This window comes from Hemibagrus wyckioides, linkage group LG19 (assembly GCF_019097595.1).
Source record: "Hemibagrus wyckioides isolate EC202008001 linkage group LG19, SWU_Hwy_1.0, whole genome shotgun sequence".
Taxonomy (NCBI): Eukaryota; Metazoa; Chordata; class Actinopteri; order Siluriformes; family Bagridae; genus Hemibagrus; species Hemibagrus wyckioides.
Genome location: NC_080728.1, coordinates 6,045,420 through 6,070,955, shown reverse-complemented (window position 1 = coordinate 6,070,955; position 25,536 = coordinate 6,045,420). Strand labels below are relative to the sequence as shown.

Sequence of the window (25,536 nt, the reverse complement as noted above, 5' to 3'; positions counted from 1 at the left end):
TATGCTGAAGCATTCAGAGTTCCTTTCACTGAAACAAATGGTACCAAATTATTAAACTAATATATGTATATATATATATATATATATATATATATATATATATATATATATATATATATATATATATATACATATATTAGTTTAATAATTTGGTACCCTTAGTTTCAGTGAAAGGAACTCTGAATGCTTCAGCATTCCAAGACATTTTTGGACAATTTCATGCTCCCAGCTTGGGGATGACCCCTTCCTGTACCAACATGACTGCACACCAGTGCACAAAGCAAGGTCCATAAAGACATGGATGAGACAGTTTGGTGTGTCAGTGACAGTGTCATAAAATTGTGAACTAAAATTTTATAGAATGAATTTGTATACTGTAACATTACAGTTTCCCATCACAGGAACTAAGCGGACCAAACCTGTTCTAACATGACAATTCCCCTGTGCACAAAGCGAGCTTCATGGGCTTGAAAAAGTCTAAACCAAACCTGCTTTGCATTTCGCGTTAAAAGTATACAGCCACTAGATGGAGCCCTTTCATTAGACAAAGGGGGGCATTAGGTGTAAGTGCTAAACGAGGTCTCTGTAGGAATGTAGCCTTTCCAGTACCCCATTTTCTGAAATTTGATGAGACGTGATATATATGACTTTATATCCTAGCAGCCATTAAAGTCACAGGCACTAAATCATAATCAGTATATACAATCAGCTGGACAGTAGAGGAAAACACTTACACATCAATAGTTAACCCTATGCTTATGCACTAAGTAACTCGTTCAGTCTTAAGGAGAAAGAAACTTATCTATACAGTAGGTTGGAACCCAAGTGAATGAATTTTATACTACAAATATTTTGAACTGTTTCACATTTCTATTTAAGTCAGCACTACCTTTTGCAGCTTAAGAGGCATTTTACGTGCACATCTGTGATTAAAAATGTTCTGATTCTCAGTGAGCTTTGTGTTGTATGCAAATAAGTTTAATAAACCATCTAATTAATTCAATATTTTAATGATGAACACTATTACAATGAATCCAGCTGTGTAATTTTGTGTAATGTGTAATGTGTAATTTTAAATAAGACATTTTAAGGTTGCATGTCATAATTCTGTGATTTAGTGTAAAGAAAACAGTAAGTATGTGTGTTAGGCTTACTTTGGTATATCTCAACCCCAATGAACACAGATCTTCTCTCCTGATATCACCTCACTAATGCGCTTGTGAATGAATGTGGGAAATCTTCTCAGAGGAGTGCCAGGGCTTTGGAAAGGGATGCACATATGAGTGTCATGGTCAGGGATGCATTTGGTATGCAAAGAACTTAGGGCCTATTGTTTACATTAGCCAATTAGTTGGGTATAAAGAGATGAAAAAGGAAACTAAGCTATGGCTTAGGTGTAGCCCACTTCTGGGTTTGCGAGACACCGCACTCTCACTCTGTGTGTGTGTGTTTGTGTGTCAGAGAGAGAGAGAGAGAGAGAGAGAGAGAGACGCGTGCGCGCGCACCGCGCCCCCACACACACCACCAGACGGAGCCTCCCTATTCTGGTAAACTGCGAACACGAACAGAAAGGGATATTTCGTCGGTGCATCCTCTGTAGTTGAAAAGGCGAATATTGCAGCTGGAAACAGGACAGCATTATTCTGTGTTTATTAGTGATCATGTCAGCCAGACCGGGATTCTATCGCCAGGAGCTCAACAAGACAGTATGGGAGGTGCCCGAGCGCTACCAGATCCTCACGCCGGTCGGTTCGGGCGCGTACGGCTCCGTGTGGTGAGTTTCATCCTGAGACACATGAGAGAGCAGGGTATAGCCCACACCCAGAGAATGCCTCATCATATCAAATGCAAAGAAAAAAAACCCCAGTCCATTTCTAATCTTGCCAGTCATTTAAATGGCCTAGTATGGACTGAGCTCTTTGTAAACACCCAGTGCATTATTAAATCAATTACCACCAAGCTGCTGGTGAAAAAAATGATAAGCAAATAATAATAATAATAATTAATATATATATATATATATATATATATATTTTTAATGAAGTTTATTAGTTAGTCTTGAAGCTTTCATGTTTGGAAAGTTACACAAACAAACCTCAGTATACACATTACACTTGAGTGCTGCTGAGTGTACATGGAGAGAGGATGCTCTGGGAAAGTAAATATCAAATCGTGACGTTGCGTCTGGTTTATTTTAACTCCTCATTCATATCACTTGTGATCATGATTTCCTTGAAGCCAATATATCTGACTATGCCCTTTCACTTCTGATGTGAACCATTATGCAGATGCACTTCTGATGAACAATGGAAACAATACAAGCTCAGAAGAAACAAAAGTAAAAGATGATATCATTCACCATGTCAGGATGTAAGCATGTAGATCATAGATGAATATGACCACAAAAATGATCTCTCTCTTTTAGTTTTGTTGCATAAACAAAAGGTTTTCGAACAACTCAGTGTGCACACGACCAGGGCTTTTGATATACACATGTAGGTTTGCAGCATGCTGGAGAATGCATTTCATATACAAGACTCAGTCTGTATTTAAGCAGTAAATTGACATTACAGCAACGCCTAATGTGTGCACATAGCTTTCCTTTTGGCTAGCACATTCAATTGCCTCAGAGCTATATGCTTAGACCCCCCATTGACATGCCCAATATGGTTGCCATGGTAAGCTGTCATGGTGATATTTCCTTTCCTGCATCCTCTTAATATATCTGTCTAGTCTTAGTGTCTTTGATCAACAATAAGCTTATTATTATTATTATTATTATTATTATTATTATTATTATTATTATTATTATTATTATTATTGTTGTTGTTGTTGACATACTGTAAAATAAAGCTGTATTTGAAAATGATTATTAATTCTTTATCAAATCTAGAAATTTCAAAATATGAATGAAAGCACAGTTCTTATGAAACCAGAAGTGTTTTTTTATTTATTTATTTATTTTTGCTCTTGTAATGTCTTGGGCAACGTCACAGAGCAAAACACATGAGGTAAAGCAGTGTATTGAGCTGCCAGACCCCCATGAACAGTCAGCTGGTGGACTGGCAGGAGAGAGGATCTAAGTCTTCATTCCAAGAGTCATGTGTGTTCTTTTGGACTTCTGCCCCTAAACTACCCATTGATTGCTATACACTATATAGCCAAAAGTATGTGGACACCTGAGTACTGAACATCACTTTCCAAAACCATGGCTATTAATCTTGTGTTGTTCCCTCTTTGCTGTTATAATGCACTCCACTCTTCTACTTTCCACTAGATGTTGGAGTGTGGCTGTGGGGATTAGTGATCGTTCTGCTACAAGAGCATTAGTGAGATCAGACACAAATGGTGGTCTGGGGTTCAGACGGTTCATCCCGAAGGTGTTCATTGGGGTTGTCATGCTGGAACAGGGTTTGAGTCTCTTAGTTCCAGTAAAGGGAAATTATAATGCTACAGTGAACACAGTCATTCTAAATGATTGTGTGTTTACATCATTGAAGCAGCTATTTGGGAAAGTCCCATTTATTATTGTTATGGTCAGGTGTCCACATAGTTTTGCCCATATATCATACTTATATACACCTTTTCATGCTTTATGGAATTCCTAAATAATAAGCCTAGTATGATAGATTATAAAAGTTGTTGTTATTTCCAAGTCTTAAATATTTAGTAAAATTATTCTTCATACCATGCCTCAGTTGATCATTTGTCTATTTCAAATTTTTTGTTAATTTGCTTATTTCTTATTGATAAATTGTTTACTTATTAATTGTTGTAGAAATTAATTTATTACCTGTTTGGCACATGCAGTATTTATTAAAAATTGTCTCTAGGTCTAAATGAGTCTATGAAAGTGTGTGTATGGTGCACTGTGGTGGATTTGCATCTTACCTTTAGTGATTTCTTGTGCCTTATTCCCAGATTTACTGGATTCATGCTCATTTACCGGATTCACCATAACCCTGAGCAAAATGAAGCAGTTACTGAAGATGAATAAATGAAGGAAAGAACGGTTCCTAATTGCCCCACAGCTTGTAAGATAATGCGTCCAGTATGTCCAGACCTATCTAGGTGTTATACTGGCCCAGTGGGTTTTGCCAGACATTGATGGAATGCAGACTAGTGCAATTAAAATTGTCAGTATTGACCACTTTTGTCATTGCCAAATCAGCTGCTGTTGATGAGGGGGGATTTTACAGCTTTTAGAATAAATTAGACCACACTTTTATTAAAGCCAGTGTCTCAGCATCTTTAGCCTGATTCAAAAGATCATGACATAGTAAAATTAGCCTTTTCTATGTCAATAAGATCATCAGTATGGGGGGAAAGTGTGATCTCTGGGACTTTGACCATAGCATGGAATCTGCTGCTGCCATATGACTGGCTGCAAATGATGCAGGTGTTCCTATTAAAGTGAATAGTACAGTATTTAGGTTCTATACCTAATTTGTATGGTTGTATATTCCCAGATTCTACATAAACATGTAGCTTGAGCCAAATGCAAGCCCCTTGAATGATTTGGGAGTCTACAGCGGAGGAATTGTTTCTAATGAGCTAAATTGTCTAGTTAGTACACACCATATAAAGCAACAAGAATGATTTGTTTGGAACGAAACAGGGTGGATTTTCTCAAACAAACAGCAGCACAATGCCAACTCTAAACTAGAATGCTGGAAATTGTATATAGGCTCTGGCAGTGGGAGTTTTCTCTGCAGTGATGTTTAATGTTTTTCTGTCATGCAGGCTAGTGGATAATTGGGAATTTGGCAGATGTCTGCAGAACACTGCATGTCTCAGCGTAAAATGCCAGCTGTGAAGTAAGGCTGTGTTCACAAAGGCTTTGTGAAACCTGTAAAAGAATTCATTTCTATGCGCTGTTGGAATGCAGTAAGCATGGCTGATGGCTGAGATCAATATTACATGAAAGATCCGAGTAGAGACTTACCATGAGCTGCATGTCTGTATTTTTAGCACTGGATTATACAACTTTGAATGTGGGCTGACAACTGTAATTAGTTTCTGCTTTGTCTTCCTCAAAACTGGCGTGAATGACTGGAGTCTTGCTAAGGCTTTCTCCTAAAAATCAGTCCCTTCATGATTTTGCAATTTTGAGATCACGGAAATTAATAGAAAATCAAGCAACCTCTATGATATTCAGAGGTGCTTGGAATTTTTCAGAATCATTGGAGATTTTCATCAGATTTGGGCTAAGATGTGTCTTCACAACACTCTTTGATTCACATGCATCAGTCCTAGAAAGTAATTATGTATGTGTCTACACTGATAACAGTTTAAAAGAAGAATCCTGTGCTTGCAAATTTTACCAATTCTAGTAGTTTTCCACAATAAAAGCACAAAAAACTTGCATTACAATTGATGTAAATATCCAAACAGTCAATAATGTGACAGCAGTGCAGGTTCAGGTCAAGAGCTGCAGTTAATTCTCACATAATAAAATGCGACTTTGACCAAACATGTATCTCTGTGACTTTAATATGGCATGGTTGTTGGAGTCTCCTAGGATATTCACACACAGCACTCTCTAGAATTCATACAAAATGTTGGAGAAAAACTAAAACCCTCCAGTGAAAGGCTGTTCTTGTTGACTAGAGAGGTCAGAGGAAAATGACGAGACTGGCACAAGTTAATCACTCTTTACAAACATGGTGATTAAATAAGATTCTCAACACACACAAACCACTTTTGGTGGATGAATAAGAACAGAAGATCACATTGGGTTTCACTTCTGTCAGGCAAGTATAAGAATTTGGGGCTACAGTGGGCACCAAATCTTGACAGTTTCTCCAAGTCTGGAGAAACATCATCTGGTTTGATCACTTCTGCTGTGACATACAGAGGTCTGGACTGGTGGAGGTGGTGGAATGGTATTGGGAATGTTTCCTGGCTCACATAGGGTCGCTTAATATCAATTTAGAATTGTTTGAATGCCACAGCCTGGTTGAGTATTATTGCTGACCATGTGTATTCCTTTACATCCACAATTTACCTGTCTTCTAATGGCTACTTCCAGCATGACAGTGTATGTCACAAAGACAAATGTTGTCTCAAACTGGTTCCATGAACATGTAAATGAGTTCAGTGTTCTTCATTGGCATCTCTGTGACTGAATCTGTGACTATTTTCTCATCTCAAGTACTTGACAGACACAACTGACAAGTCCATTAAGTCCCAGGAGCTGATGACAACCTCAGCAAAACTTAATTGCTGTAATGGCTGTTTTATAACACACAGCCTCTCTCACATCGCTGTTTATTCTTTGCATGTTTTCAGATTCGAAGCTGTTCAGAGCTGAAAAGAAGTTAAAAGTTGTTCTGTTGTTTTTAATTGGCTACAGAATTATTACAACACCCTGATTTCCTTGGACTGTAAAACATGAATGCTTCATTAAGTTATGTGAACTTCTCTTTAATTGTCATGGCAAGTTTTGGACACTGAACTCAAGTTAAACTTAGATTAATCCACTGTCTTGACTACTTGTTGAAACAAGGTGTGTTTGTGTCTGAAAAACCAACACAAAATTGTTTTTTAGCAGAGGGGAAATGAAATAAGCCCTGTCCATTGGTCTGTGGCTCATGCAGTAGTGTGGTTGATCATAGGTCACATGACTACAACATGTATTTAAGCTGTAACAATGCTAGAAACTCTTACTAGATGCTAGAAATTTACCTAAACCTTCCGGAATCGATGCACACCTTAGGTTGTAACAAAATTCTTTGTTCTTGAGCTTTCCTAAACCTTGTTTTGGGACCGAATATGGTGTTCTTCATGTTCAACACTAACATTAATCCAGATTTCTGTCTGTTTTTTTTTTACACTTTTGTTATCTTTATTGTTTTTCTGCAAGCTATAATGTTTCAAGTTTGTGTTTGCTCTCTAACACAATCTCTTCTCTTCTCTTCTCTTCTCTTCTCTTCTCTTCTCTTCTCTTCTCTTCTCTTCTCTTCTCTTCTCTTCTCTTCTCTTCTCTTCTCTTCTCCTCCCTTCCCTTCTCATTTCTTCTTATTTCTTCTCTTCTCTTCTCTTCTCTTCTCTTCTCTTCTCTTCTCTTCTCTTCTCTTCCCTTCCCTTCCCTTCTCTTCTCTTCTCTTCTCTTCTCTTCTCTTCTCTTCTCTTCTCTTCTCTTCTCTTCTCTTCTCTTCTCTTCTCTTCTCCTCCCTTCTCTTCTCTTCTCTTCTCTTCTTTTCTCCTCCCTTCCCTTCCCTTCCCTTCCCTTCCCTTCTCTTTTCTTCTAATTTCTTCTCTGCTCTTCTCTTCTCTTCTCTTCTCTTCTCTTCTCTTCTCTTCTCTTCTCTTCTCTTCTCTTCTCTTCTCTTCTCTTCTCTTCTCCTCCCTTACCTTCCCTTACCTTCCCTTCTCTTTTCTTCTAATTTCTTCTCTTCTCTTCTCTTCTCTTCTCTTCTCTTCTCTTCTCTTCTCTTCTCTTCTCTTCTCTTCTCCTCTCCTCCCTTCCCTTCCCTTCCCTTCCCTTCCCTTCCCTTCCCTTCCGTTCTCTTCCCCTTCCAACTTTACGTCCCTTTGCTTCCCTATAGCTCAGCGTATGATGTGCAGCTACGTCAGAAGGTAGCCATTAAGAAGCTCTCTCGGCCATTTCAGTCTCTCATTCACAGTCGGCGCACCTACAGAGAACTGCGATTGCTAAAGCACATGAAACACGAAAATGTGAGTTTGCAACACACAACAATAAAATATATTACTCAGATGTGGATAGTAGCAAGTCGTATTTATTTGGTAAAAGTTATTATAGAGTTTCTAGGATTTTATTTTATTTTGCTTAGGTATATTTGTCTGTGAAGAAATGCCTGATGTCCAGTCCAAATCATGTAAATGTCTTAAAAAGACTTCCCAAAATGCCAGTCCATATTCATATATGTTATGAGAGATGACTACATAGTGGTGTTAAGGAGGGCGCCGAATTTAAATAATCAGATTCCACACCACTCAGCTTCAGGGATTAAATGACAGAAGATTCAGAGGGTGTAATTCAGGATGTCGGGTGTAGATCGAGTAGTCCAGTTTAGCACTATTCTCATCCTCCAGTAAGCACTCTGACATCTTCAGTGTTCATAAATATTTAGAAACTGTAAGTATTTCTGAAGAGGTCATGCAGAGGCAGTTGTCGTGGATCTACAGCAATAAAGCACATAAGCAGGTTTAAAAAATAAAATAACTAAAATAGCAGGTTTTTGTGATGTAAAAAAATGAAACTGAGGTAAATCAATTCAGATCATTTTTCATCACTAAATTCATATTTAAAATTAAATCATAACCTGGTAAACTTAAGCATCCACACCCTTTAATAATGCAGCATCCGACTGTTGCCAGAATGAAAACTCATAACCTTACAATTAATGTCTAAAAGTGAATATATCTATATAGTTTCTGTAGAATTTTCTTTGCCTCATCTTTGGTTCAAGTTTTTCCTCACAAAAATATCCATCCAAACAAAATTGGTGTCAAATGTTGCTAACACCATGTGGCAAAATATGCTATTATCAGGAAGCAATGAAGAACCTTTTTGGGCATAATTCATGGCCAAAAAGGTTCTCCATTTGTCTTGAAAACAAGAGAGCTTATGACTCAAAGAACAATATATACAAGATGAAGCATGGTGGTGGTAGCATCAAGCTATGGGGCTGCTTCTCTTTAGCTGGGACTGGGGCTGTAGTCAAGTCAAGGGAATCATGGATAGGGCCATATTCCAATTTGGCACAAAAACCTGCTGACCAGAAGATAAAGAAAGATTTAAACTTCCAGCATGATAATAACCCAAAGCACAAATCCAAGATAACAAATAGGAATGGCTTCAAAACAAGAAGATCAATGTTCCAATCAGAACTCAATAAAGATTAGACTAAAATTTGGTATCCTTTTAGCAAAAAAAGAGTACTGAGTAGTTACAAGCAAAATATGCTTTAACAGGTAATTAGTTATGGGGTTCACCTTTATTCAGGTAATCGTAAGTTATTTTCTTTTTCTCTTTTGTTTTTCAGTTTTCTTTAACATTTGTTGTTTGCATCACAAGTGAAAGGGAAGGCAGCACCTTAAGGAGAGGAGAAAGCCCTGATAAGTGATGTGATGTGTAGATTTGTTTTTAATATCCACTATATTTATTATTATTGATGATTGTCCCAATAGCAGCGGAGCAAAAGTAGGGAGAAGTGAGTGTTGTCCTCTCCATATTAGGATCACTGTACCAATTCAGAATATTCCCCTACACAGAAAAAAATTAAAAACCACAAAATCCATTTATAACATTGTATAATGTTTAAAGTAAACCAAGACTGAGATCAAGTATAAGGTTGTATTTTTATTGCTGTACAGTGAAAGAAAAGCAGTTGCAGGAACTCTATATATACTGCAGAGAGAGAGAGAGAGAGAGAGAGAGAGAGAGGGAGAAAGTGATCACATTAATATATGTGGAGAAACAACACTCAGATGTGCCGCATTAGTAATTATCTCTCTTGGTGTCCCCCAAACATTCCCCTCTTGCTGCATACAGCCATTAATCCATGCCCCACCTGCAATTCCCACACTCCCTCAGCCTGACACAGTGACTTACTCCCCCACCCTGACAATAGGGAAATTCCGCACTACCATCTGCGTCCCTGGCTTGTGAACCGCTGTAAACTTAGTAGGATCTAATGGTAGATGTGAGTGACCCACACACTGGCATCGTTTATAAGATAGACCCACTGCAGTAAGCGATGTCTGAACGGAGAGTGAATAGTTACCCCAATAAGTAATATCAGAGAGGGTGAATTGCCCTCATAATAGACAGACCCTCCTGTCAGTGGCGCAATACATGGATCTCCTATGAAAAGCATCCAGCTAATGTTCACTACCTGGGACAGAACAGCCCTTAACCCTGGGTCCAGCACATTATTTTGCAGCACAAAAGGCAGAAAGAAGAAAGGGACATAAAGCAAGACACTGCTCTGGGACTTTCTGTTTAGTAGGATCAGTAAGTGTGTTTCTGAGGTCTGAATAATTTAGTACAAATCTGCGATAAGTTCCTGCCAGCCCAGAAACTCTCATCTGCTTTTTGGTCTTAAGTTGTGGCCAGTCCGCAACTGCAGCAGTTTAGGAATTTGGGATTCACCTTGCCCATGACCCAAGTGGAAGCCCGTAAAGCCAGGGGATTTTTTTAAAACACCATTAATCGTGCACAGAGAACTGGAATATCCTGTCAGGCTTTGATACACTGAAGCTCTCACCTCTAGCAATTGTTTCTATCCATCCTGACCCACTATCCTATGGTCTCACATCCCAAATGTACTGAACATCATTATTATTGAGTGTTAGACCGTCCTCTGAGCTTTCTTTAATTACATCCAACACCCCTGAGCCTCTACCCATGTAATAAAAGGAGAAAACCCAGTAGAGACTAGGGCACCTCCAGGACTGCAAATTATACAGCTTCTAACCAACTTCCCCCAAATTAACCGATCACTGTATATGAAGGAGTGAAGTGTTTTATTAATGTGTTTGTGTTTGTATTAGTTTGTATCATTTTGCTTGACGCAAGTGCCTTGATTGGCTAGGATCCCTATCTACTACACCAACCTACAATATTTCCACATCGTTTAAACAGTTCTTGTGACACTTGAACAACAAAAAGCTAATCTGTCATCCAAAGAGTGACTACTTCACACACCACATGATTGCATGCTGACTACAGCAAACATTGCATTATTTAATAATGTGCTGGAGTAGCCCTGTTTGGAAGTCATGCATGATTTGTAACCCTACACACCCTTTAATTACACAATTAATCTGAAACTCTATGTGGTGTACTGATCATTTGTGTTCATGCATTTTATTTAGGTTATTGGGCTGCTAGATGTTTTCTCTCCTGCAGCATCATTAGAAGAATTCAATGAGGTGTAAGTATCACCCTGGACTTCTAGCTTAATTTTTTCAGGGTGTAGTATATTATGTTTTTATTATGACTACTTGCAGCAGGTGAATTTGCCTGTGGGGATATTATGTGATTAGGGCTATTATATTGTTAGTGTAATTATATTGTCACCTCTTAATCTTTTCAGCTACCTTGTCACTAATCTGATGGGAGCAGATCTCAACAACATAGTCAAGTTTCAACGCCTTTCAGATGAGCATGTGCAGTTCCTCATTTATCAGTTACTTCGTGGCCTTAAGGTATTTCAGGGATTGGAATTATATTTTAACAGAGTCTGTTTTTTTTTATAGCTTTTAAATGCGTTTCTGGTTTCTCTCTGCAGTTTCTCTTTATTCCCTTCTTCCATCAATATCTATAATTACATTTCTCTCTTCCTTTCTCCTAAAACAGTACATCCATTCAGCTGGACTTATACACAGAGTGAGTTCTTCCCTTTTTCTTTGCTTGTTCTATATTCTGTTAACAAACTTCTGCATGTAGATGCAGGTGGCTGTAGGAGCTGATTTGATCATTTCATTACCATGTCCCGGTGTAATGCAGTAATTCTGGACATTATGTGATTGGGTAATCTTTTTTTCTCTATTAAATGTTGCATGCTTTCTTAACCCTTTATACCAGTAGACCAGCAGAATGGAAATTTTCAATCAGTATAAACAAATTAATTATTTTATCGCTGCAAGTCTAATTTAAAATCAGATTTTAAAACATTAGTCAGGTCTCTGTTGGCTTTCAGAAGGCTTCAGCTTTTTACACAGAATTCTAGTGTATGAAGTTAATGTGTTGTACTTATGACCAAGCACTGGAAATTTCACCATTTACTTTGAGATAGAAATATTCCTTTTTGTTTTTTGAAACTTTTCTATGAATATATCAGTGGCGGGCCGTGCATTTCACACCTAGGCCTTCACTGGTGTTCTTCCTGAATTAATCCACTTCTATACCATCATTATGACGCCTCCATGGTCACTAGGCCCTTTCTACTCAGCCCTCCTAAAATTCTGCGATAATCCATAAACTGTACACAGATTCATGATCGCCTCAGTCCCCTTTAAATTTCATATGAAAACGGCGGCAGACTTCGGCTCTTCCCCATCTTTCAGCGCTTTCTTCAATCCTCAGACCGCATATGTGTGTGTGTGATCAGGAAGACTCGTATTTGGCTTGCTCAGTACTCAAATGTTAAACACATCTATGCAATACAGTGGAATGCTGCAATAAGTGTACCATCCTACCCTGTTAGTCAAACCTTTATTTTATTTATTTATTTATTTATTTATTTTTTACTATTATACCCTCATTGGGGGCTGAGCTCCCCTTAAATGAAAATCCTAGAATCGCCCCTGGACGCCACGGCAATAGATACAAATCAACCGTTAAATAGCAAAGTAAAAAAGAAATTAGGCTAGGGTATTTCACACCTCACAAGGAATTGTCCATTTTATTACGATTACTTTTCTCAAAAAAGACATTCTTGATGATGTATGCAGCAAACTGTAATCTCCGGAGGACGCAGCACCCGAAATGAGACGCAGTGAATATAGAAACACTGTATATGGGCGGGTCGCTGCCTCTGACTACTCCAACTATCCAATCAAAGGATGGGAAATTGCTGACGTAATCTTATGCCTGCTAGATGGCCCCAGTGACGCCAACTCGAAATCTGATTGGCTAATGTAACAATTTCATTGCCACTTATTTTAAACTACAGGCGCCTGCACTATTGATTCTGAAGGCCTTAAGGCAGATTTCTTTCACTCTGGCAACACATGATGTCAGACACTGGCTGAAATATGATTGGATAAATACTCTTATCATAAATATACACTACTGGAAGCAGCGCAACCGAGAGAAAAGCTATGAAATGTAGAGAATAGACTATTGGGAATAATTTAATACACATTCATGGAAAAATATATTAAAATGCAAGGCAGTGATTCAGATCACTGCTGTTTAGGCCAGCAGAGAAGGCCTTGCTGGCCCTGATGGCCCACCACTGGAATATATTATATATAATTCAATGATTTGCCCCCGGTAAGCTAGGTAAAAACAGAAATACTTCTGAAAATCTGCAAATTCTTAAAAATACCAAGTATCCACTTTCATATGAGCCATTAACCACAACTGTGGACAAAGAGATTAAATGCTGAACATGGACAAAACAAATCAGGCCTCTGGTAAAAATGTGGAAAAGCAAGAATGCATGTATAATAATACATCAAAAGTATCAAAAAAGATTGATTATACACGTATGTATTATTTCTTGTACAGATAAAATGAAAACTGTTGAAGTTGTTTCAAGAATGAAAATATTCATAATGACGTTTGCGGTTCTGCTTATAGTGTGACGATATGTGGAAGTAAGTGGATATATGATCAATGATGTAGTTTGTGTGTCATGAAATGGAGACTGAGACAGATGCAGTTGCAGGTAGGACAGTTTAATAAACATGATTGCACACAGTCCAAAACACTAGGTACATTTAGACTCGGGGAACAGGCACAAATTAGGAGACTGGCAAACAGGGCAAAGTAGGAAAGGGAAAATCACAGAAAGAGGAAGGACAAAATAAACAGGAACAGATAACACAAAAACAAGGCTTGGTGTAGTCAGAAAGCTGTGTGTACACATCACAATGATAGCATGGAGTGACAGTCTTTAAATACCGTGATTGAACACAGATTTGTATGATGTGTATGATCAGAAGACCAATGAAGGTCAATGGTGAAGGTCAATGTACATAATTGGTATATAATGTGTTTTTTTAAAACTCAAATATTTGTTTTTTTTATAGGATCTAAAACCAAGCAATGTAGCTGTGAATGAAGACTGTGAACTCAGGGTGAGACCTGTACAAACATTTTGTAATCAGGTTTTAACCAGGAATATAAATATATTAAAGATTAAATATAACAGTTGGAGTATATATTGGAGTATAATGAAGTCTGAATGGCTGATTGCATTCAATTGTGTCACCAGATCCTGGATTTTGGATTGGCCAGGCAGACAGATGATGAGATGACTGGGTATGTTGCAACACGCTGGTACAGAGCACCTGAAATTATGCTCAACTGGATGCATTATAATCAGACAGGTGAGAAAGTATTATCAAAACAATCAGTACCGCCCAATAGCCTTAATGTATTTACTTATATGCTGTGTTAACAAATATTCACTAAGGCTCTAAATCATTTATGTGCCCATTATATGTAGAATTTAACTTGGATATTGTTTTTTTCCCCCCAACAATAAGAAATTAGAAACAAGCTCTGCAACAAACTTGAGGCCACATGTGCCTAAATATAGAAGAGCTACTACTTTTCCAGTCTGTTTAAATTAAATTATGATAGATAACATAATATTTATGTTTAAATCTTCACAGATTATTACACTGAAAATTTGACATGTAATGTTAATATATATCTATTTGTAGCTTAAAAATTTCAACAATGCAGTATTTAGAGTTCATGTCCTTTATAACAATTTGCTGTTTTAGCATCTTTTGGGAGTTATTTATTTTTATTTAAGTATTCCCACAAGTTGATAAGGACTCTCACTCCCTACATATTGAGACACTGATGACTCAATTCCCCATGAGATGACTACGTACTCGCATTGTAACCTGCCACTCCAGGCATTTATCAACAACAGGCAGAGAGTGTCTTTCTTACATTATTTTTTTTTTTTTACGTTGTTTATGAAAATTATCTTCTGTCATTGTACTTCACTAAAACACTTAAACGTCGTTAGACTCCAACAAACTGCATATAGAACATAATGTTAATGTAAGCAATCATTCGAGAGCTACAACAACGATAACAAGCTAATTACATTTGGAGACAATATTGGCTGAGAGTTCATTTCCATTAAGGGAACATAGTGAGCATCAGTACTTCCTGGTTTTGGTGGTGCATTACGGGATTTTTTAGGGAGCAAACGTTCAAGTGCAGTGGAGGGATTTTGCGATTGCGAGAAAGGCAGCCCTTAAAATGTCCGACTCCCTGATCCGTGCCCTGACTCCTGAACTAAAGCTGATGGAGACACACCGGAAGTTTAAAACGTGTGATCTTGCTTGATATTTCTGTTCATTCTTCTTTTTCAGTGGACATCTGGTCTGTGGGATGCATTATGGGAGAGCTTATCAAAGGGAAGGTCTTGTTTCCAGGAAATGACTGTATCCTTTATCTACCCAAGACTGGATGCACGTCTAAGTGTTGCCTTTAAAAGAGCTGCTTTCTCTCCCTATAAAGACATGACGATTGGATTGTAGTAGTCTAATTTATGTTATATAACCTGAGAGCAGGAAAGTACACAAGTATTAAATATTTATTTTTAAATGTAAGACACAGAATTAATTTTTCAGCTGATATAATAATATAATTCATGTCAATAGATTTTCAACATTTTGTTAGTGGAAGAAGTAGATGTTAGGCTTGTGTCTTTGGAGTTCTAGTTCGTTTATACTGGGATATTGATTATTCTCATAAATTAGCAGGTACATTCTACATAAGACTTTTATTTTTCTAATGATCAGTGACGATCTTTAATGCTGCTTCATCAGATATAGATCAGCTGAAGAGAATCATGGAGGTGGTTGGTACCCCAAGTCCTGAGCTTCTGAAGAAGATTTCTTCAGAGCATGTGAGATTTATTGTACTTGTACATGTACTTTGTACAAAGACTTCTAGCAGATTCACTCCCAGAGGCTAGTTTAAGTGGCTATATGGAATCCAGTAGAATAATTAACTCTAATCATTTCTATGTTTAATGGATCACATCCACATACTATGAATGTTAATGGTAAGCCCAACAGCAGCTGATAGTGTGGATGTTTGACCTTTTATTGTCCAGGCCCAGAAATACATCCAGTCCCTACCCTACATGCCCCAGCAGGATCTGGGGAAGATTTTCAGAGGAGCCAATCCACAGGGTGAGATTTAGATGGATAAATGTACAGTCTACAGGCCAAAGGTTTTACATACACCTAGGCTAAAGATACTCAAATTCCACACATTTCATGTTTTTAAAAACTTTCCTGTGCTCCTGTGTCTTGAAAATTTAGCTAAAGCTTTTATTAACTATATCAGATTTACAGTGGGTCAGAAGTGGGTCACAAAGTGCAGGAAGGGTCAGGGCTGTTTAGGCAGCAAAAGGGGACCAACACAATATTAGGCATGGCCATAATGTTATGCCTGATCGGTGCATGTACATGCAGTGTTTGTGTGGTCCCAAGATATTTATATTTGCATACAATTATATGTACAGATACTCTTCGTACACTCGCTTGATCAAATTATTTCTAAGGAGGAACCTTGGGCCCACATTTCTTTCCAGATGATTTGCTTATGGTATTAAGAGCAAAAAGACACTAAATGTAGGTCCCTAAATACAACCACACATTGCACTTCCAGATTACTCAGAAGCTTCTAAAAGTCATCACGTCAATCAATCATTACATTTAATCACTTGTTTTCAAATGACCTCTGATGTAAGCAAAGTTGATGCCCTATTTGTGTTGAATTGTGAAAATTGAGTATCTTTAGCCTGGATGTATATAAACTTTTGACCTCAGCAGTACCAGTTTAACTTTATTATTAGATTTGGAAGAAATTGTCTGGAATCATAGATAGCTTTAAACCGAATCCAAACACACATTGTATATTGTAAGAGCTAGATTATGATTATATCTTCAGAAAATGGAGTATATATTTTTAGCCAGGCAAATGGATATATATAATACCTCCTGTAATCTTATACCTGATTTTCCTTCATTTGCCTCCTACCTTCATTTCTCCTTCTCTCTGTTTCTCCCTGTATCATTCAGCGGTAGATTTGTTGAAGAGAATGTTGGTGTTGGACTGCGACAGACGGATCTCTGCCACTGAAGCCTTGTCCCACCCTTATTTCTCTCAGTACCACGATCCTGAAGATGAGCCTGAGGCACCACTATATGACCAAACCCCTGAGAGCAAGGACCGCACACTGGAGGAATGGAAGGGTCAGAGGAAAATTTACATATAGAAAACGAAATTTTCTTGAGAGAATCATGCTCTAACCTCGACTTTGTGTAAACTTGCCTTGACTAATAGATTTCTTTTATCTTCCCCCCCAATTCTCTTTCTACAGAACTAGTGTTTGAAGAAGTTAACAGTTTTAAAGCTCCTGTCAACCAAACAGACAGCCTCCAGGCTGAGCAGTAAAAGTCACTGTTCAACATTCCGAATCTGAGTCTAACCAACTACCCAAAAAGGACAAACGCTGTTGATCTGTCTCTCATTCGACTGAAGATCTGAGGATCTGTCAGTTAGGCGACTAGAAAACAAGAACAATGCATTCCATAGGTGTAAAGTCTTTGTGTGTGTATGTGTGTGTGTGTGTGTGTGTTATATACTTATGAATGCTGGAAAAGAAATATGTCTCTACTTTCTACGATACATTATAGACATGCACAAAGTAAATTATTATAGGGCGCATGTTGTGTTTTTATGTACTTTTTTATTACACGGATGATGCAAGAGACGTGAAGCGAAACATGGATGTCAATCAAACCAAGGCGAAGCGGAGAAGCTCAGCCTGAAATCTACATGTTTACAGAGAAGGATTGAGTGAAAGGCATTAACACTGAGTGAGCAACACAATTGAAAAACTAGAAGGACAGGGGTCGAATATATATAAAAGAAGCATTACATCTTGCTCATTTAATAATAATAATAATAATAATAATAATAATAATAATAATGTGTGGAGGTATTTTCACTATATTGGTTTGTTGCACCAAAGACTAAAGGAAACCAAATTAATTACAAATATACCTACAGGTGCGTGACAAATGAAAAGAAAATCTGTTATGATGTGAAGGTGTTTTGCTGGACACAGTTTGCAGTTACAAACTTCTTCTGACTGATCCCCTTCATCGTATAATGAGACACTATCCTGATGTTCACTGAATGATTTGATGAATATGATATGCATCAGGCTATGAGATCTCTCAGATCTCAACCTAAATGAACGCTTAAGACTGCTTTTTGAGGAATGTATTTGATATCCTTCTTCATCACGGTTATTAAAACACTATAACTATAAAACTATAGGAATGTCTGGTTCAGCACCTCCAGTACTGTAACAGAGACTGGTAGAATTGGTTTTAGCTTCAATTTTGCACCTGTAGCTTTTTCTACCGCGTGTTTCCATTCTTTTGTTAACCTCTGGCATTTTGTATGTCTGTCACTCACAGTACATAGTGTATGTTTGCATACACATACATATAGTTAAGTATAAAAGTTGGCACTGGCACAAACTGAAGTGAAACCAACAACAACTGAAAAGTGAATGTTAAGATATTAGTTAGCAAAATGATATTTCTGAATGTCGATGCTAATCTGTAAAGCTCAAAAGACCTCTTGGTTCTCCTGTTGTTTATTTTGCATTTCTCTTGCAGTTTTTCTTCTCTCTACGTTTTAGTGTAGTGTCTTTGTCTTTATTTTTCTTACATTTTTCGGTAATGGTTTTCATTGCCGGTGTTGCCAGATTGGATTGAAGATTTCCTACCCAACTACAGCTTAAAACTCGCCCATTTAAAAAAAAAAAACAGCCCAAAATGCATACTGCGATAACTAATAAAATAACAAACAGAAAACCCAAAACAAATGGGTTAGTGCAAAGGGCACTATTTAGACTTAATGCACAGAATCTTCGCAGAACTGATGAGAGTGTGTCTTGAAATATTATAGATCGGGTCGCTCTCTTCCATTGTTTTCGATAGGACTTTCTAGATTAATCCCACTTTGTCATGATGATGATAAAAGCGCTTACAGCTTTGTTGATAACTTTGTGATATTGGCTCTAAGAGTACAAAGATTGGAGTCTGATTGGACAGGACTCTCCTGAACCTTATTGGCTAAACTGAACTATCAACGTCAACATTACATATTACACTTCATTGTAAAGTTTGTTTGAATGGAAAAAGAATAAAATATCATGTTTATTAGTCAAAAATAAAAACCCGCCAGTTGCATCAAAAGCCAGCCCAAATTTCATCTACCCGCCCAATGCATTTTTTCCCGGTTAGATGTGACCAAAAGGTTGTTTGGGAACTCGCCCAATCTGGCAACACTGTTCATGGCTGGTTATGATTACTGTAAACACATTGATATATTATTTCACTTCTTAAAAGGTCACTCTTTTGTTATAGGACTCTTTTCTTGATGCCATTGACTCGACTGCTTACGACAAAAGCTTACAAATAAGTTTGAAACCTTTATGCCTGACATGAGTCGAAAATAAACATGTGGTGTAAGTTTGTCGACATGTTAAGGAGGTACGTTTAATCAATGAACTCGAGTATTGAACCAAGGATGCGATATACCGTAACATACAGCATGTCCAAACATTGTAATATCTAACTATTTCCGATCTTATTTATATCCTTTAAAACAAAACGATCATAATATCGACATCTTACATACCTCAGTTGCTTTTGTGAGTGTGTGAATGTGAATGATCTGACTTGAAAGTGGAACATGTTTTGTGTTGTATGTTGTTCTTAATAGCTGTTCTTCCACTGGCTGAGTGAACTGGTGCTTGATTGACTGGAGTGAGTCTCTCAGTGTATTTACTGCAGAACTGAATATTACCATCAAGTGTTTTCAACACTCCACTTAAACACCAGTTATTAAAGAAATGTGATCTCTACAGTTGGTTTGCACTGCACTGGTTATGAATTCTTTAGACCTCAAACCTTTTTGCAAAATAAATAAATATATTCCACCAACCCTCTACTGAAATATTTGGCTTATTATTAAAATGTACAGTCATATTTGGCCTGATTCTTGAAGCTATAGAGGTTTTTATTAATGAATATTCCACTCACACGACACCTTATTTTTTGAGTTTAATCTTTTCTTGAACTTATTAGTTCAATACTGAATTTTTTTTTTTTTTTTTAATTTTTTAGTGATTGTGTAACTATTACAAAATAGGATTTTCAGGCCAGCTCCTGAATGGTTGTCAGTGTTTATCTGCTTTATTCAGTAAATTACCCCAAACGTCTGAATTACACATGGTCTTGCTATTTGGGAATTATGTCAAAACAAGTAAATAGCTGTATTTAAATAGAAACTCTATTTAGTATCTACAGTTTTCTGTAGTTGTTGTATTTTTTTTAGTATTTGTCTATTACCTGTGATAAAAGCGTACTAGTTTTTGTTTAAATTTTTAACATTTCAATTGAATTTTATTATAACTTGGGATTTAAAGTAACTCAACCATCTCAAAATCCTCAATACTTTTTGTCTTTTCCTTTTATAATTATGCAATGTTGAACCTTATTTATCATTTTTAAATTGATTTGAACAACACCACTCTGATTTAGAAAAATCTGTGAAAGGACGTATCACTAGAACATCATTGTAGATGATCTGTAGCTGGAACCAGTACCCTCTGGTCAGTACTCTAGCTGGCTTATTGTTTATGTTGGTTTGATGTGAGTTTGATTCCCAAAGTGCATTCTGGGGCAAACGGGATGCGACAGAAACTTTGTTGTGCTGTTGTTCTGCCTCACAATCTTGGTTCATGTTTGTAAAACAATTACTCTTTAGGGGCTCTTTGAGGACAAGAAGAATTACTGGGCCTTTGTTAAGACTCCTGCTAGCTCACTATTCAAGTCTGAGTTATCCCACCCTCCCCCTCACAAATGTCAGGGGTTACGCATGGGTTTAGTATATTCAGGTTAAAATAAATGATAAATGATATATTAACTAAGTGCCTGTAAAGGATTAGAAATATAGTTTAAAAGAAAATAGGCTGAACACTTAATTTAAAAAAAAATAGTAGAATAATAAATTGAATTGAATTGGTTTCCACACGTCTGTAAAAGACAGAATTTGAATAGGCTAAAGGGTTTACTTTTTATGCAAACTGCTTTTGTTCTGGAGAGAAAGAGATTTATACTGTATAGATGCGAGACTGTCAGGCGTGTGAAGTGCAGATGTAAAACACCCCCTGGGTGCTTGCAGTCTTGTGCGCACTCGTATTCGGGTGTCTGTGGGGTTGTTGTGAGCAGTTGCCATGAACCCGTGAGAGAGAACGCAGACAAAAAAAAGCCACACTTTGACTTTCCGACATGTCACTCTGTATAAGGACCGGATTTTACCGCCAGGAGATCAACAAAACGGTTTGGGATGTACCGGAAAGGTATCGAGATCTAATCCAAGTGGGTACCGGCGCGTATGGAACAGTTTGGTGAGTTGACTGCTGTTACGCAAAGATGCCGATGCAGCCTATTGTCATTTGAACACACACTGGCTCACTCAGCTGAGAGACAAAGCTCAGAGTAATCATAGCTGTCGTAAAAATCACGTTTAGATTAAAAAAGGTTTTCATTTTTGTTTCTTTTCCAAAGAGCAAAGAACGTGCAAAGTTGTTTTTTTTACATACTTCCAGCCTGGCGCGTGAAAACAATGGATAAAATCAGTGGAATTAAAAGAAAGAATAACACTTATAAAGTCTTATAAAGTTATGTGACCAGTATAATCCAGTAAATTTAAGCATTGTTTTAGTAACGCCTTTGTATGCAGGGCAAATGAGCATTTAAACCCATTGCATTAATTCGCATTATATGGTAAAACTTTGGAATATCTCAGTGCTTCCCATGTTCCCATAAGAGTCATGACTGACAATGCACTTTAGCTGTCATAGTCTGCTCTCTTAGAAAACAGGAAGCTTCTGTGTAGAACATTGTAACAGCAGATTTCCAAGTGAAAACCCAATAAGAAAACAGAGAACAAGAACAATTGCAGAACATTAATAATGTATCACTAAAGTTGTGGCTTCATTGTGTGAGCATTAGTGTTTTGGAACACACTTGTAAAATGTACTTAATGTGTGAAGGTTATAAAAATGGACCAAATATCATCCTCTGTCCTTTCACAGCTGTGCTATCGACAGGAAGACAGGTATACGCGTTGCTATCAAGAAGCTCCAGCGTCCCTTCCAGTCTCGACTGTTTGCCAAGCGAGCTTACAGGGAACTGAGACTGGTCAAACACATGAAGCATGAGAATGTAAGTTAACAACACTGGAAAATGGTCGTTGATTCTAGCCATTGCCATGTCTGAACATCAATGTCAAACTTTGATTGGCTGAAACAGGTCATTGGACTGTTAGATGTCTTCACAGCTGAGCTATCCTTGGACCGGTTCCATGACTTGTGAGTTTATTCTTTTCATTTAGAGAAGAAACATCTCTAGTCTTGGCATTTGAGCATCACAAACTCTTCTCTCGTTCTCTTTCTGCTAGTTATTTAGTGATGCCATTCATGGGAACTGACCTTGGGAAGCTTATGAAGATGGAAAGGCTGTCTGAAGACAGAGTGCAGTTTCTTGTGTATCAGATGCTCAGGGGGCTGAAGGTTAGAGATACTCACGAACACTTCAGATTGCGTGCATTTTATTCAACCTCTACAGAACGTGTTCCAAATTCCCTTTGTGTTTTCTAGATACTGACTTGTTGCTTCTCTTTCTCCACAGTATATTCATTCGGCTGGGATCATTCATAGAGTATGTGACCTCTGACATGTTAATTATATGCGTGGGGGCTGGGTGGTAGGCTGGCCACTCCATTCAACACCCACATTCATTCTCTGTCTATAGCTCTTCTGTCTTTTTCTGCCATGGAATGGATCTGGAAGTCAGACAAAACTTGATAAACGTGACTTTTGGGAGAAATCATTTGAGTGTGCCGTCTGGTCAGTGTAGGAAAATCGGTTCTGCTGTGATTTTGCTGCATTATTTATGAGAATGAGTGATGCAATTCTCACTGGAAAATCATGGCATTAAACACTCAAATGACTTGCAAGTGTTATTTTTTTCCCCCTATAAACCAATGAGTTAATCAGGTTCCAATATGTGAATGCAGCTCTTGGAGCTCTGTTTCCAGTAAGCATAGTCATGGAATATGTATTTTTCGGATTATGGTAAAAGTGTAGACATTTCTGTGCCATTTGTGTTGAATTGGTGTTGGCATTTTTTTTGGGGATCTGCCATGTTGAGCAACTTTAAAGACTCTTTTTTCCATTTTATTTTTGGAAACAGTGTTGTTTTCTATATATACATAGAGTTTTAGCCTTTGTGAATAATAAAGAAATACATGCTCAATACATTTGAATGCATTCTAACAGTTAAGTGTGTATATGTGTCTTTTTTTTGCTGATCTTCAACAGGATCTAAAACCAGGGAACTTGGCTGTAAATCAGAACTGTGAGCTGAAGGTAATCATTAAAAAAGAAAAGAAAAAGAAAATACAGAACATTTAAAAAAGTATATCTCTTAAATCAAGGGGAAGTATGGCTTAGAGTTTAGTGTGTTTGCCTTATAGCACCAGGGTTGGGAGTTTCCTCTGGGTACTCCGTTGTTTTTCCCCAGAATACTCTTTTTAATCACTAGACTGCAAACATTGTATTATTATGAGTTTCAGTGTTCCTCCTGTATTTTCTACAGATTCTGGATTTTGGGCTGGCCAGGCAGGCAGACTCAGAGATGACAGGATATGTGGTGACCAGGTGGTACAGAGCACCTGAAGTCATCCTGAACTGGATGCACTACACACAGACAGGTGACACTTAAACCTATTGTAGTAACTGTATATTTAGGGGCTTTTATAACAGACCTGTGAGTATTGGGCTGTGAAGTTTCCTAGTTCTCTTACTGCACTGAATTCTCAAAGCAATAGAGGTCTGAAAAAGTAATACAGAAGCAATAAAAGGGAAATTTTATAATTGCGTGACCACAGCCTGAAAAAGTATAAAGAGTAAAAGAGTAAAGAATAAACAAACCCCTCTTTGATCGATCCCTACTGCTAGCTTTGATATTTTTTAACAGTATAACCAGAACCATATTTAACCTCAAGTAATAGCACAGTTATTCCTAATCACAACAATTGCTTTTTGTTGCTATTCTCTGTGTCTTGTAGTTGACATCTGGTCAGTTGGTTGTATCATGGCAGAGATGCTTCTTGGAAGGCCACTCTTCAAAGGAAATGATCGTATCCTTTAATACACCAACCCACTGAAACCTTGTCAAACAAAAACATCTAGCATCTAGATCCAAAATGGCTGATTTCATAGCTTGACCTTTGAAACCTTTATTTCCGTATGAATGCATCCTTCACCCTGATCTATAGACTTGGACCAGTTGAGAGAAATTATGAAAGTCACAGGGACGCCAGCCCAGGATTTTATTGTGAAACTCCAGAGCCAGGATGTAAGTGGTGTGAAAATGCAGACAGTGCAGAAAACATAATTCACTCTGACACCATGATTGGCATTTCATTTTTAAATTCGTGTCACTTTTTCAGGCCAAAAACTACATTAGAAGTTTGCCTAAAGTGCCAAAGAAAGACTTGCACTCTATTTTCTTCAAAGCCAGCTCAGATGGTAAGTAAAACAATTCATTTACTAAAATAGCATTTTTTTTTTAAAAACTCCAGTAACAGCTCCAGTTAAAGTGCATGCATGTGATACCTTTGTCTTTGTTTAAGTGGTGAGTGCCATGGACAAGATGCTTGTGCTGGACCCTGACAAGCGTGTGAGTGCTTCCATGGCTCTGGAGCTTCCCATGTTTGCTGACTTTCGAGAGCCTGAAGAAGAGACAGAGGCTTTGCCCTATGATCATTCCATGGACAACGCTGACCTGCCGCTCGAGCAGTGGAAACGTAAGAACAGAGAGGGAGTAATGGAAAGAAACATAAACATGAGGAAATGGGGGAAAGATGGTGAAATGTCTAAGTAAAAGTGATGTGAAAAGAAGTGAGCCAGAAGAGAAATCAATATAGCTAGGCAGAGTAGAAGTTTGTGTTGAAATATATCGCCTTATTTGTGTCTTCTTTCCAGGTCACACTTTTACAGAGATCCTGTCCTTCCAGCCGCCGCTCATAGACCTCAGAGACTCCAAAGATACTTCTCTCTGACTGGATACACACACTGTAGTGTCTTATACCAATGAAAAACTGCCATTGAAACGAGGTGCATGCTAGAAAACCGTGAAGAATTTCTTGAAAATTATATTTTGTATACAGATTGTTTGTGTACTTGCTGTAGCTTTATATTTTTTATTAAGCGACTTAGAAAGAAGTGGAACAATTTCTGAATAACATGTACAGTGATCAGTTAATTCAGCCCATATTTAATCTGTACAATTATTTTGCTCCTGTAGTTCTGTTTCTTCATATAACTTAATAAAATAAATATGTTTTTCAGTCAAAACAAGTGAAATGTGCTGTACTGTAACTTAATCAAACTCTAAAAGGGAGTGCAGAATTAAAAAAAGTATTTTAGATTTAATGTTTATTATTGCTGGATGTCTAACAGCCTAATGATAAAACGGAAAAGTTAGTTGGTTGTCAGAAATTTATTCACATAGAATCAGTGAAATAAGACAGATATAACAGATAACAGATGCAGTCACATCGATTTTCTCTTGTGCATGAAACAGCAGCACACAAGTTTGCTGATTTGTCCTAAAAGCATGTGTGAAAACCACCTGTTTAAAACTGTACTGTTGACATATTAGTTACTTTAATGACTCAGAAAATAAATTACATTCTTT

General features: G+C 37.5%; 2 protein-coding genes across 3 annotated transcripts; both read left to right on the top strand.

Moving 5' to 3' along the window:
- Positions 1–1,484: 1,484 nt before the first annotated feature.
- Positions 1,485–17,676, top strand: mapk11 (mitogen-activated protein kinase 11). Of its 2 annotated transcripts, XM_058417693.1 has the most exons (12): positions 1,485–1,774; positions 7,551–7,680; positions 10,846–10,904; positions 11,067–11,178; positions 11,330–11,359; positions 13,732–13,779; positions 13,917–14,031; positions 15,040–15,111; positions 15,499–15,578; positions 15,789–15,867; positions 16,762–16,935; positions 17,064–17,676. In XM_058417693.1, the coding sequence occupies exons 1-12, from the start codon at positions 1,662–1,664 to the stop codon at positions 17,135–17,137; spliced, it is 1,086 nt and encodes a 361-aa protein (XP_058273676.1). In that variant the 5' UTR covers positions 1,485–1,661; the 3' UTR covers positions 17,138–17,676. The 2 variants fall into 2 exon arrangements, with proteins under 2 accessions (XP_058273676.1, XP_058273677.1); XM_058417694.1 differs by lacking the exon at positions 7,551–7,680.
- Positions 17,677–20,823: 3,147 nt separating this feature from the next.
- Positions 20,824–25,196, top strand: mapk12b (mitogen-activated protein kinase 12b). The gene is made up of 12 exons (XM_058417692.1): positions 20,824–21,176; positions 21,867–21,996; positions 22,084–22,142; positions 22,232–22,343; positions 22,462–22,491; positions 23,154–23,201; positions 23,431–23,545; positions 23,903–23,974; positions 24,113–24,192; positions 24,287–24,365; positions 24,470–24,643; positions 24,822–25,196. Exons 1-12 carry the CDS (start codon positions 21,058–21,060, stop codon positions 24,896–24,898), a joined length of 1,095 nt encoding a protein of 364 aa, XP_058273675.1. The 5' UTR covers positions 20,824–21,057; the 3' UTR covers positions 24,899–25,196.
- The last annotated feature ends 340 nt before the right edge of the window (positions 25,197–25,536 follow it).

Bases quoted from the DNA above. Each gene is read 5' to 3' on its own strand.
- mapk12b (XM_058417692.1), top strand. From the start codon at position 21,058: ATGTCACTCTGTATAAGGACCGGATTTTACCGCCAGGAGATCAACAAA. The intron at 22,492-23,153 runs GTATGTGACCTC...GATCTTCAACAG, and splicing joins CGGCTGGGATCATTCATAGA to GATCTAAAACCAGGGAACTT. The intron at 24,193-24,286 runs GTAAGTGGTGTG...TCACTTTTTCAG, and splicing joins TGAAACTCCAGAGCCAGGAT to GCCAAAAACTACATTAGAAG.
- mapk11 (XM_058417693.1), top strand. From the start codon at position 1,662: ATGTCAGCCAGACCGGGATTCTATCGCCAGGAGCTCAACAAGACAGTA. The intron at 7,681-10,845 runs GTGAGTTTGCAA...CATTTTATTTAG, and splicing joins AGCACATGAAACACGAAAAT to GTTATTGGGCTGCTAGATGT. The intron at 15,868-16,761 runs GTGAGATTTAGA...TGTATCATTCAG, and splicing joins CAGAGGAGCCAATCCACAGG to CGGTAGATTTGTTGAAGAGA.